The 13,641-nt window shown below is 46.2% G+C and overlaps 1 protein-coding gene across 2 annotated transcripts in view; it reads right to left on the bottom strand.

Annotated features, from left to right (window-relative positions):
- The window catches only part of CRLF1 (cytokine receptor like factor 1), a 31,709-nt gene extending 18,313 nt beyond the window's left edge, over positions 1-13,396 (bottom strand). The window contains exon 1 of one of the 2 annotated variants that reach the window (XM_083720628.1): positions 12,940-13,396. In XM_083720628.1, coding sequence (XP_083576754.1) covers positions 12,940-13,009 — 70 coding nt within the window. In that variant the 5' untranslated portion in view covers positions 13,010-13,396. The remainder of the gene's footprint in view (positions 1-12,939) is intronic. The other variant, XM_083720627.1, reaches the window with a different exon arrangement.
- Between the last annotated feature and the right edge of the window lie 245 nt (positions 13,397-13,641).

Raw genomic sequence — 13,641 nt, 5'->3', positions numbered from 1 at the left:
TTCCCCTTCTATTTGCCAGGAGGTGATGGGACCAGTGGCCATGATCTTCTTTTGATGTTGAGCTTCGGACCATATTTTGCGCTCTTCTCTTTCACCCTCATTAAAAGGTTCTTCAATTCCTCCTCGCTTTCTGCCCTCAAAGTTGTGTCATCTGCAGATCTGAGGTTGCTGATATTTCTTCTGGCAATCTGAATACTTGGAGGCTCCAAAATGAGATCATAGTATCATAGACTGGTAGATTCGATCGGGACACCCAGGGTCATCTAGTCCAACCCTCTGCATCTTCAACTGAAGATGCCCCCCCCCAGCGGGGAACCTTTGGCCCTCGCGATGTTCCTGAGCTATGACCCCGCAAGTGTGGGGTGCAAGTTGTAACCATCAACATCTGGAGGGCGAAAGGGGTTGGTGTTTCAGACTAGGACCTGGGAGAGACAGCAGTTCGAATCCAGATCATGTGGGTGGTATCAGGGGCCGTTCACTGCCTCCCAACCCAACCTACCTCACAGCATTGTTGGGGGGGTTAAATGGGGGAGAGGGAGAGAGCAACGCACAGCCCACATTGGTCCCCTTTGGAGGAAACAGCAGGATGTAAACATGCGGAGGTTTCTTTCGATATTTTGGGATGCCAGCTTCCACCGCCGCTTGGAGTCCGACAACATCTGGAGGGAAAGCGCCGATTCCCCTCTCCCCCCCCCCAACCTCCCCATGCCCTGATCCTTTGCAAGGCTAATTGATCCTTTGGTGGGAATACGGCCCGCAACATCTGGACCCACTCAGCAAAAGGGCAACCAAATATTGAGGTAATTGGTTCTGTCTGTGGAGAGCCAAGACGAATTCTGCTCAGTGTCCGTAGCAGCAGAGGGGGAAAGCCTCCTCCTTAGTTGTTCCGATTGTTACATCCAGTTTAGTATTGTCCACACGGGCTGGCAGCAGACCTGCGAGGGTTTCAGGCAGGGAGCAGCCTCTAGCCAACCCTGTCTGGGGACGGCGGGTTTTGAACCCAGGGCTTTCCGCATACAGAGCAAAAGCTCTGCCCATACAGAGTGGCGGTTCTTCCCTTAAAAACAAAGCAAGATTCCAGTCCTCATGGGGTTGCCGGTTTCCCTCCCAAATGCACCCTCTTTTTCATGGGTAAAATGAGAGTCGTCATAGCGATCCACAGTTAAAACCTGGCCACTGTGTCCACTTTTTTATTCAAAATATGGCAACCCTAGCCAGGAAGTGAGAGCTGGACCATCAAGAAGGCTGATCGCCGAAGAATGGATGCTTTTGAATTCTGGTGCTGGAGGAGACTCTCGAGAGTCCCCTGGACTGCAAGAAGATCAAACCTCTCCATTCTGAAGGAAATCAGCCCTGAGTGCTCCCTGGAAGGACAGATCCTGAAGCTGAGGCTCCAAGACTTTGGCTACCTCAGGAGAAGAGAAGACTCCCTGGAAAAGACCCCGATGTTGGGAAAGATGGAGGGCACAAGGAGAAGGGGACGACAGAGGACGAGATGGTTGGACTGTGTTCTCAAAGCGGCCAACATGAGTTTGACCGAACTGCGGGAGGCAGTGGAAGACAGGAGTGCCTGGCGTGCTCTGGTCCAGGGGGTCACGAAGAGTCGGACACGACTAAATGACTTAACAACAAAAGTATATGTATAACGACAATCCTTGCTGTCAAAGGTCTGTATAGTTAAAGCCATGGTTTTCCCAGTAGTGATGTATGGAAGTGAGAGCTGGACCATCAAGAAGGCTGATCACCAAAGAATGGATGCTTTTGAATTCTGGTGCTGGAGGAGACTCTGGAGAGTCCCATGGACTGCAAGAAGATCCAACCTCTCCATTCGGAAGGAAATCAGCCCTGAGCGCTCACTGGACGGACAGATCCTGAAGCTGAGGCTCCAAGACTTTGGCCACCTCATGAGAAGAGAAGACTCCCTGGAAAAGACCCTGATGCTGGGAAAGATGGAGGGCGCAAGGAGAAGGGGACGACAGAGAATGAGATGGTGGGAGTGTGTTCTCAAAGCTACCAGCATGAGTCTGACCAAACTGCGGGAGGCAGTGGAAGACAGGAGGGCCTGCCGTGCTCTGGTCCAGGGGGTCACGAAGAGGCGGACACGACTTAGCGACTAAACAACAACAGAGTACAGGACGTCCCCAAAAGACAGCAATTACCAAAGGATGTCAGGTCCATCCGTCCCCGATGAAGAAGGGGAGGGATGGGGCAGGAAAACAGTGGAGGAGTCTACACAAATCTGCGATGAAAGCCAAAATCTTTCCAGGATCTGTTTTCCGGAGGGATTTCGAGATGCAGAGCCCCTCTGCAGGGGACCCCAAATTTCCCACCCGTTGTTCTAAATGCTAGCGAAAACCAAAAAAAACCCAGTGGTCCAGAAGACGCCTGCTGTTTTCCTCCCATAGCCTTCCTTCCTTGTTTCCCCCAGATGCAAGAACCCCCCAAAAACATGTGTTTTAAAACGGAAAGGTGTGAAATTTTTACACTGGGAGAGGAAAATCTTGGAGCTGCGCTGGAGAGATTATGGGGAGTTTCAGTCCCACTATACCTGTGAAGGATTTTATCACTTTCTCCTTCTATTTTTATTTATTTTCTCCTACTGATCAGGTGTTAAGTTATGCCGGGAAGTGAAACCAGATTTCCAAGGTGTCAGAGACATTTATTCGCTGTTTCTTTTTTCAAATGGCTGGCTTTTACAGCACGTCTCTCTCTCTCTCTCTCTCTCTCTCTCTCTCTCTCTCTCTCTCCCTCTTTTATTATTGGTACTTTTCAAAACAGCTGGAGGAGACCAGAATGCAACGATTGAAATTGCAAACTTTCCCTCCTCTATCCCTCCTTGTATTATTATTATTATTATTATTATTATTATTCCTATCCCGCCTTTCCCCCAGACCGAGGAGCCAAATCCGCTTGCACAAAGCAATGTGGCACGGATAAAACACGAAAAGCTAAAAACATATGCGAGATCGTCGTTGGCAAGTAATCAAACGATAGCGGAATCCGAGCAATATCGCAAAAAAAAACCTGTTGAAAATGCAGATAACGGTGGCAGTAAAAACATCGCCGCGTTTTTATTTCCTTAAAAGCAGTCGGTTGGAAGAAGAAAGTCTTCATTGGCTGGCAAAAGGACAGCAAGGAAGGAGCCCGTCCAGCTTCCCAAACCAGAGAGGAGCCACAACCAATAAGGCCCTGCCCACATTCCCAACAAGGATACAGCAGCTTTTTCTGTTTTATCCGTGTTTTTGTATTTTATCTGCAAGCTGCAGATTGAGCCCTGACCTGGACAAAAGGCAGGCTATTATTATTATTATTATTATTATTATTATTATTATTAGTGCGGCTGCCCCTGTTCTGGCCCATGCAATCCACAATCTCAAGGCGTTTTTGTCCCAGTGGGATTTCCCAGTTCGTATAATTGGGTCTTTTTACCACGAGTGTCTATTTGCAAGGGCTTCCATTTTTACAGTGGTGCCTTGGTTCTCAAACGCCTTGGTACTCAAACAACCTGGAACCCAAAGACTGCAAACCCGGAAAACCCGGTTTGCTAACTTTTTTCGGAAGCCGAACGTGCTCCGTTTTGAGTGTTACGCTTCCGATTTGAGTATATCGCTGAGGTCTGTCTCTTTTTGCTATTTATTTTGCGTTTTTGTTTTTGCGGCTTTTTCGTTTCGTTTTTGTGACTGTGTGGAACCCAGTCCGGCTACTGATGGATCGATTGTGCGGCTGCAGTACATTGTTTATTGCTTTCATTTTACGGATCGATGGTCTCCTTAGTAAAATCCATGTTCAGGGGTTGTTTTTAAAAGTCTGGAACGGATTAATCCGTTTTGCATTGCTTTCTGTTGGAAAGCAGCGTGCCGTGGTTTTGGAACGCTTTGGTTTTGGAACAGACTTCTGGAACGGATTAAATTTGAGAACCAAGGTGCCACTGTAAATGCAATTTCCGCTTTTGTGTTCTTAGCTGTTTTCAAATTGTCTTCAGTTGTGCATTGGCATGAGATTGCTTAGAAGGGAGTAGAGGACAAAAGAAGAGCAGTTTTGGAATCGCAGAATCACAGAGTTGGCTGGGACATAGTCCAACCCCTTGCGATTTAAGAATCTTGTGCCCAACATGGAATCTGGAACCCACAACCCTGAGATGAGAAGTTTCATGTGCTACCAACAGAGCCAGCCCAGCCTTAATAATCATAAAAATGAGAGGCACAAATACAAGATGGGTGATACCTGGCTTGAGAGCAGTACATGTGAAAAGGATCTAGGAGTCTTGGTTGACCACAAACTTGACATGAGCCAACAGTGTGACGCGGCAGCTAAAAAAGCCAATGCAATTCTGGGCTGCATCAATAGGAGTATAGCATCTAGATCAAGGGAAGTAAGAGTGCCACTGTATTCTGCTCTGGTCAGACCTCACCTGGAGTACTGTGTCCAGTTCTGGGCACCACAGTTCAAGAAGGACACTGACAAACTGGAACGGGTCCAGAGGAGGGCAACCAAAATGCTCAAAGGCCTGGAAACGATGCCTTATGAGGAACGGCTAAGGGAGCTGGGCATGTTTAGCCTGGAGAAGAGGAGGTTAAGGGGTGATATGATAGCCATGTTCAAATATATAAAAGGATGTCCCATAGAGGAGGGAGAAAGGTTGTTTTCTGCTGCTCCAGAGAAGCGGACACGGAGCAATGGATCCAAACTACAAGCAAGAAGATTCCACCTAAACATTAGGAAGAACTTCCTGACAGTAAGAGCTGTTGGACAGTGGAATTTGCTGCCAAGGAGTGTGGTGGAGTTTCCTTCTTTGGAGGTCTTTAAGCAGAGGCTTGACAACCATATGTCAGGAGTGCTCTGATGGTGTTTCCTGCTTGGCAGGGGGTTGGACTCAATGGCCCTTGTGGTCTCTAACAACTCTAGGATTCTATGATTCTATGATAACAACAATACTGGTAATGATATAATATAATAAAAATATTGGCATCCGTCAGTAGACCACACCTTTAGGGGTGATGTCAAGCTGCTAAATAAAAATTGAATAATATGGAAGCTTTCTAGATTTATTTTCTTATTGCTTTTCCAGACAGAAAGCGATGTGAGAGCAAATTAACATATATTGCTCCTCCCACTGTCCCCTCTGGCCCCACCCACCAACAACACGCGGCCCCCGAAAACCGCCGAGAAGGGAATGTTGGCCCTCAGTTCCCTCCTCCTGGGCTAGGCCCCCTAAAATCAGCAGACAGGACGAACTTGCAGTAAGCCTGCTCCTTTCAATGGGTCTACTCTGAGTAGGGCCACCGTACGCCCAGAATTTCCCGGGATTCGGCAACCAAAAGTCGCGTCCGTACGAAACCTTCGGCAGCCATTTAAAATTGCTCGAAAACTGGGGGGGGGGGGTTGTGGGGGGAGCTCAAGAACTTTGACAACCCCCTGCCAAAAAAAAAGGTCAATAACTTTTGTGTCTGGAAATACAGCAACCCTAACTCTGAGTATAACTGGGCTGGATTGAGGAGCCGAGAATTCACAACATTAAAAAATTGCAAGCATTAAGAACCGGAAACGAGGATTGTTTAATGTCATTTTTCAAACAAAAATCCATCGGAAGCTGCACCAGAAGCAACAGCAGAGAATATTATTATTATTATTATTATTATTATTATTATTATTATTATTCCCCACTTTTTTCCTGATGGGATTCAAGGCAGCTTACAGACAAAAATAAGATCCCCCAAAACCAGTGGTTTAAAACATTGATGGGCTTAAAACTATACGCATCTATAAAATATCCCAAGTTCCAAAAGCTTTCCTCGCCACATATATTTAACCCTGCGTTTATTTGAACGGAAACGTCCGCTAATCCCAGGACGTTTATAGTTCTATAAAACATGACGGACATCCCTTTTATTATTTCGGCTTTTATTGCGCCGGACTAGTCCTTTAAAAGGGGGGGGGGAGCCAGATTCTGAAGCAACAAATACATGTTTTGGGGAAAATATTCTTATTCTTGTTTTATTATCTATGAGCTTGGTGGGTGGAAGGAAGACAAATCGCAGGCGGTTTGCCAGTCCAATCCAAGTAATTTTATTGTGCTAGCCAAGAGAATGAATGGACTGCTTGCGTTTTTTAAGAGTGCCTTTCAAGCATTGATCTGACGCATTTATTGATTTAAAATCGCACACATCACCTAGATGCAAAGTACAGTGGTACCTTGGTTCTCAAACGCCTTGGTTACCAAACGCCGAAAACCCAGAAGTGAGCGTTCCGGTTTTCTAATGTTTTTCGGAAGCCAAACATCCGACGCAGCCGTCGGCTGTTGTTTCCGGGCACCTGCGCCAATAAGAAGCCGCGCCTTGGTTTCCGAACATTTCGGAAGTCGAACGGACTTCTGGAACGGATTAAGTTCGAGAACCAAGGCACCAAGGTATTAGGCTCTTTTCGTTTTGCTATTCATTTTGTGTTTTTATTTCGGAGGCTTTTTCGGTTCGTTTGTGTTTGTGACTGGGCGGAACCCAGTTCAGCTGATTTGACTAACCCTAACCCTGTGGGTTCAAAAGAATGGATGCTTTTGAATTCTGGTGCTGGAGGAGACTTTTGAGAGTCCCATGGACTGCAAGAAGATCCAACCTCTCCATTCGGAAAGAAATCAGCCCTGAGTGCTCACTGGAAGGACAGATCCTGAAGCTGAGGCTCCAAGACTTTGGCCACCTCAGGAGAAGAGAAGACTCCCTGGAAAAGACCCTGATGTTGGGAAAGATGGAGGGCATAAGGAGAAGGGGACGACAGAGGACGAGATGGTGGGACAGTGTCTTCGAAGCTGCTAATATGAGTTTGACCAAACTGCGGGAGGCAGCGGAAGACAGGAGGGCCTGGCCTGCTCTGGTCCAGGGGGTCACGAAGAGGCGGACACGACTAAACGACTAAACAACAACTGCTGTGGGTTAAACCACAGAGCCTAGGACTTGCCGATCAGAAGGTCGGCAGTTCGAATCCCCACGACGGGGTGAGCTCCCGTTGCTCGGTCCCTGCTCCTGCCAACCTAGCAGTTCGAAAGCACGTCAAAGTGCAAGTAGATAAATAGGTACCACTCCGGCAGGAAGGTAAAGGGTGTTTCTGTGCGCTGCTCTGGTTCGCCAGAAGCGGCTTAGTTAGCTAGGGGGATTTGAGGTAGTCATCTAACAACGATAACAAAATTGGGGTTTAAATAGTTAGGATAAATGTTTGTTTGTTTTTTATATTGTAATGTTTTGTTGTTGTTGATATGTTTGTTATAAATTTGGGAAAATTAATATTTTTTTTTGAAAAGAAATAAAGTGGAATAAGGTCTCCTTCCAAGACTCGGCTCTCAAGAAACACGAGAAAGGTGTCCGTTCCCAAATTGCAGTTCCGCGGATCTGACCCCAGGGATCGCACGACAGCCAGACAAGGTCTGCCATACCCAACTCGACACAGGTTTGGCCGCGGAGTTAATCCGGCCTTCGTGATCTCGATTAAGTTGGAGGATTTCCAGGTGTTCGGTGGTCAGTTCCTACAATGTGGGATTTAAGAGGGCAAGGGGTCACTATTGGGGTTTCCCCCCCCCAACGTTCGACGTCTCCATTTCCCTGGCAAAACGGCAGCGTCGCAGAAACCTAATCCCGACGGAAGCTCGTTTGGACGTCTCGCTAATTGAAGTCAGGAGGTGGAAGGCCGGCCGAAGACATCGAGGTTATGGCCTCGGAGAGAGAGAGAGAGACAGCTTACAAGATGTTCTGCATTTTGCAATTTCGGAGCGGAGACCCAAATTAACCTCTGGAACTTCCTGCCTCATGATAACAGGCTTCATCTCTGTGCTGTTTTTGACGCCCCACTTGAAACATTTCCATTGTTTGCTCTTGTTATATCAACCTTCTTACTTTTTCAAGGTGGTAATTTTATTGTCCTGGCCTGCAGAAAAGGCATTATTATTATTATTATTATTAAACTTGATGTACTTTTTAATCTGTTTCCTAGTCCGTTCTTATTTCAACTTTCCAGAAGACATAAATTTTCCATAGGGGTTATTATTATTATTTATTAATTGATTGATTGATTGAATTTGATGCATGTTTTAATCTGTTTCTTTGTCGTTATTTCAGCTTTCTGGAAGCCATAAATTATTAATTTTCCATAGGGGTTATTATTACTACTATTATTATTTGTATACCGCCCTTCATCCACAGATCCCACCAACTAAAATTACAATAAAAGCCCCCACAAAGTACATCCTGGAGAGAGATTCCACAAATGCGGAGCCACCACAGAAAAGGCCCTGTCTTTTCCAGCTCTTTCAGCTAAGAATCTGGAGACGACGGGGATTGAAACCGGCGTCCTCTGCGTGCAAAAGAGGCCTTCCTCCACCTGCTTCAGGGCCTTAAAAATAAGGATTCTAGTCCTCATGGTTCTGGATAAACAGGAACATTGTTGTTGCTGTTGTTTAGTCGTTTAGTCGTGTCCGCCTCTTCGTGACCCCCTGGACCAGAGCACGCCAGGCCCTCCTGTCTTCCACTGCCTCCCGCACTTTGGTCAAACTCATGATGGTAGCTTCGAGAACACTGTCCCACCATCTCGTCCTCCGTCATCCCCTTCTCCTTGTGCCCAACATCAGGGTCTTTTCCAGGGAGTCTTCTCTTCTCATGAGGTGGCCAAAGTCTTGGAGCCTCAGCTTCAGGATCTGTCCTTCCAGTGAGCACTCGGGGCTGATTTCCTTCCGAATGGAGAGGTTGGATCTTCTTGCAGTCCATGGGACTCTCAAGAGTCTCCTCCAGCACCAGAATTCAAAAGCATCCATTCTTCGGCGATCAGCCTTCTTGATGGTCCAGCTCTCACTTCCATACATCTCTACTGCGAACATAGGCACTGCTTTTACCAAGACAGACCTGCAGCTTAGTATTGCCTGCACTGGCTGGTAGCATCTGTCCAGGGGTGCAGGCAGAGAGATTGCAAAAAAGTATTGTCTGCACTGGCTGGTAGCATCATGCAAAAAAAACCAGGAGACTGAACCCAGAGCCTTCTGCATGCCAAACAGGTGTTCTCCCACTTGCCCTTCCTCTAAAAGGAACCAAGTCTCCAGTCCTCAAGGGAATAAATGCTTTCAAACGGAGGCCTTTTCCCGGCCCGACCTCAAGACGCCAGAGATCAAACCTGGTGTCTTCTACATGCCAAGCAGGTGTCCTCCCTCTTGCCCTTCCTTTGAAAAGAACCAAGTCTCCAGTCCTCAAGGGAATAAACGCTTTCGAACAGAGGCCTTTTCCCGGCCCGACCTGAAGTTGCCAGAGATCGAACCTCAGGCCTTCTACATGCCAAGCAGGTGCTCTCCCCCCGAGCCACCCAGAGGGGAAAAGAAGGGAGCCTTTTCGCCGAAATCCCCCAGAGAGGGCCCAGCTGCGGACGGACACAGGTGTAGCTCTGTCCCGGCACTGTCTTGGTGTTCGGTTTCATTCCAGATCCCCGCTTTGTATGTGTGCAGAAATTGTGTTTTTCCCCCCAAACAAGCTTCTCAGCTGTGTGTTTTTGTGTTGTGACTGTCCCACCAGAGACAAGGAGTTTTTATTGGCCTGCGCTAGCCCATCGCACCCTTTTTTTCCTGGGGGTGTGTGGTAAAATCCCACCACCTCCTTGGAGAAATCTCTCACCCTGAAGAGGAAATCTAAACTTCCTGTATCAGGAGTGGAGCATTTCTGTGCTTTCCTGAACCACCAAAGAGAATCACCTCATGTCTTTTCGGAGTGGGACGGACGAGATCCGTTCCAAGAACGAAAGCTAAATTTTGTGTTTACAACCCTCAAGAGTCTGGTGTGTGTGGAAAATCCACTTTCTCCTTTTCTGCGAGCTAGAGAAAGTTCGGAGGACCGAAACGCCAAATTTCGACGGCCGGGAAAAGTCCTCCTTGCAAGAAATTTAATAGGGCCATCTAGGCCTTTTTTAAAAAAAAAAACAGTGGGAGAAAGAATTAAAATAAAGCTTTTAAGGCTTTTAAAGCAACGTTCCCCCCTGTTTGGAGAGATTTCTGGCAAAGACCCGAGTGATTTGGCAACGGGCCACCGTTGGAGGATGAGAGCAGGCCACCCTCACGACTTTCTAACATTAATTATTGGGATTAAAAAGAAGAATTCGCTGCGGAGAATTTACTTTGATCAAGATTTCTCATTGTTCTTAAGACAAAGGAGCAGGGTGGTTTTTGTGTGTGAGGATACGGAACAGATTTGCCCTTGTTTTTGGTGTGTAGGAATATCTCACCATTTCCAACTTTGTAAGGTTTACACATTTCCTTCATTTTCATTCTCAAACTTCCATTTTCCTCTATTGTTTCCCGCGATAATAAACTCCAATCAATGCTGGCCTTCTCTTAGGAAAAATAGATATATATACTACTGTAAATCATTGTGTATGTACGCCAATGACCCCCCCCCAGACAAACAAACAATAAATAAATAAATATATATATATGTTTCATGGACTGCAAAGAACAGAGGGAGATTCTCCACTACTTTGAAGCTAGGGGATCCAGTGGATTATCTCGCATCCTCCGCTATGCAGTAAGAAGACGGATTCTCTAGCATTACCGGAAAATTATATTATTATTCTGGAAGCAAAGAATTGCCCTCTCTGTGGGGCAGTGGCCCTACAGAAAGTTGAGATGTGTGGATTGCTATTATTATTCTTATTATGAGGTGCGGAGTTTATATTTTTAAACAGGACATTTTTTGCTACAAAGTTTGGCCCCAGGGATCTGCGAGGTTTGACGAAAGGTCTCTCTATAAGAACGCAGGGCTGAAAATAAAAGTGTTTCAGGTATAATAACGATAAATCAAGAGCGAAGCAGCAGTTTGCTGCCCCTAGAGATCTGTCTGAGGGATTATATGGGAGACAGAGCAAGAGAGAGATCACAGTCCTGGGGTTTTGAATTCTTTGGCGGGTGCGTAATTTTTTTCTCTTTTGCTCCAAGACTTCTGGAGGGTGCAGGGTAAATTGCAGGGTAGGATTGGCCCAGGATTTAATGTGCATTAGTCATTATCGTTTTGGGAAGTTCTGGGTTTTTGGAGAGGGAATTGTTCTCTTCTGATGGACTGCAGTAAAATTATCCAGACTGATTAACCATTTTGATTCGGCTGCAAAAGTGGATGCCAATTTTCCACCTTCCATTCCAAGATCCTGCCCCCCTCCCTGGAAAAAATATTGGTTTTTTGGGGGTACTGTTATATGGATTTTTAAAACACGCATATACAGGAATAAAGAACAGGTCTTGGGACGTGCCTTTTGCAGGGGTTTTATGACGGGCAGAAACTATATATATGAAGGTTGCACGAAGGAGTTTTATTCTTGCTGGAAAGGGGGAGAGGGAAAATGAATCGCAAAGTGGAAGGCGATTGCTTAAAAACAGCAGGTTTAAGAAAAAAGAAGAAGATTCGATATTTCTGGGTTGTAACAAGGCAGGGTTGGGTTTTTTAGATACTCTTCCCCCCATCCCCCCCCAAAAAAAAATCAGGGAGAGAAATTAATCTCCAATACCCCATGTACATGAGGACTGATGTCTTTGTTCGGAACATGCAACAGGTTTGATGGTCCCTATCTTGACACTTTCCGGTGTGTGAAAAACAGACAATTTTCTTCACCTGAATTAAAAAGAGAGACGGCTTAACTCAACTCCCTTTGTTGTCTGGCTTTGACACAGACACACACAATTTTGGGGGGCTATCCTTTCTCCCTCCACTTCCTCTCCCAAGGGTTAAAAATAATAAATAAAACAATTTGTGTGTGTGTGTGTACACAGAGATACACAAAACACAAACACACAAAACCCCTGGCCTGCCTTGGCCACCCACAGCCTGCACAGCTAAATTAAGGAAGTAAATTTCTTGACGAGGACAAAGACGCAAAGGAGGGGGGGTGTCTTTCAATATGCCCCCCTCCCTACCGGTTTTTCCAACCACTGGCATGCTTAGGTTTATTTATTTTTTTAATGCAATTTTTTGGGGGGAGGGGAGCGTGCGGGGGGGAGAGGATTCCGAGCTGGTAAATAATAAAATAAACCAAACCAAACCAGAAAGCAAACTCTGTTGGAACAGCGGAGATGTGATGTCTTTGGAGGTGAAGATCAGATTCAAGCATCGAGGGGGCTTGCGGAAGAGATGGGGAAGGTGGTCCTGAATTAGGCGGACCCCCCCTCCCCACATTGCAACACCCCCTTTTTTCCTAAATCAATGCCCACCCAACCCCAAAAACGCACGCCTAAGTTTGCCACGCGCAGTTACCCTGAAAGGTGGTTTATAATTTTTGAGAGAGGGAGTGAAGAAGGAGGAGGAGGAGGAGGAGGAGGAAGGAGAGAGGGAGGGAGATTCGGAGCCGGGGTGGGGAAGGAATTAATCCCTAGGGGCGTTTTAAAGGAGAGAGGGGAAGAAGATCTTTAAAAATTGCGCTTTCTCTCTCACGCAGAGAGAAAATCACTGCGCTTCGAAACGCCCGGTGGCGCTTTCCCTTCCAATCCCTTATTTATGGGACTTTTTGCCTGGCACGGCTTAGATTCATCCCTCCAACCTCCCACGACCAAAAATAATAATCGATTTTCTTGTTAAAAACTGGTATCATAAGGGCTAGTATTAGCCTTTTTCTCCTTCCCAAGCTTGACAACACAGCGTCCCTCTTAAATAAAAATAAGGACACACATTCCCAAAGAAGACCCTTGGGCATCTATTTGTTTCTTAAGTGGAAGAGACTGCTTTTTAAAAAGTATTTAAATAGCCACGGTTTCCTGTGCCGCAAAGAAAAGAAAAACAAACGCGCCCATCACCGTCGCCTCCGGGCGTCCAACTTCTTAATTCCCCCATCTATTGCAATTCCGGCTGCGCCAGGCGCCCATCTGCCCACCAGGAATAAAATAAACGAACAGATAGATAGATTAGAAATTACGCAGGAGAGATTCCGGAGAGCTGTACTCACACATGAGGGAATCCACTCGGAGGAGAATCCACAGGCACAGAACAAATACTTTGTTCATGATGCAGAACATTTAAAAAAACCTATATATATAAAATGAAATGGATAGGAACAAAACCAATCCCTTCTCTTATTCTTCCCTGCTTCTTAAAAAAGAAGAGCGCAGCTAAATAGATAAGGGGTTTTTTTTTCTGCCCCCAAAGCTTTTTTCCTCCAAAAAAAGGGAGAAAATTATGGAGAGACAAACAAGATATTTCCTAAGCAAGTCTGAACAGTTCAACTTGACAAGTTCCTTAATGCGCTTTTTACACCCCGCCCATCCCCGCCCCTCTGGCCTTTTTTATTATTTTTTTGGGTGGCGGTGAGAGTCAATGAAGTTGAAATTAGCAAGTCCTTTTCTGAAACGAACCTGCGAGGCGAGAGACCCTCCTGGAGACGCGTCGCATCCTTTTGCAAGAGGGGCGTCCCTCTCGTCTCAAAATCTCCCCCCACCCTAAACCCCTTTTCCATTTCTCTCCTCCCGCAAAAAAACACTTTTTTTTTTTTAATCCCGCCTGTTGCTCAATCAGCAAGCTGAAAAGATCATTTCTGACTCAGGGCAATAAATACCTACTCAACTCCCCCCCCGCCCCGCCCTAATCCTTTTGGCTCATCTATTGAAAACTGCTTTCTTTTGTAAGGAAAACCATTTCTTTCTTGGGGAGC

This window comes from Podarcis gaigeae (genome assembly GCF_964106915.1).
Source record: "Podarcis gaigeae genome assembly, chromosome: 18".
NCBI classification, from domain to species: Eukaryota; Metazoa; Chordata; class Lepidosauria; order Squamata; family Lacertidae; genus Podarcis; species Podarcis gaigeae.
The sequence above is the reverse complement of the archived record's forward strand: the minus strand, read 5'-3'. Positions and strand labels throughout refer to the sequence as shown.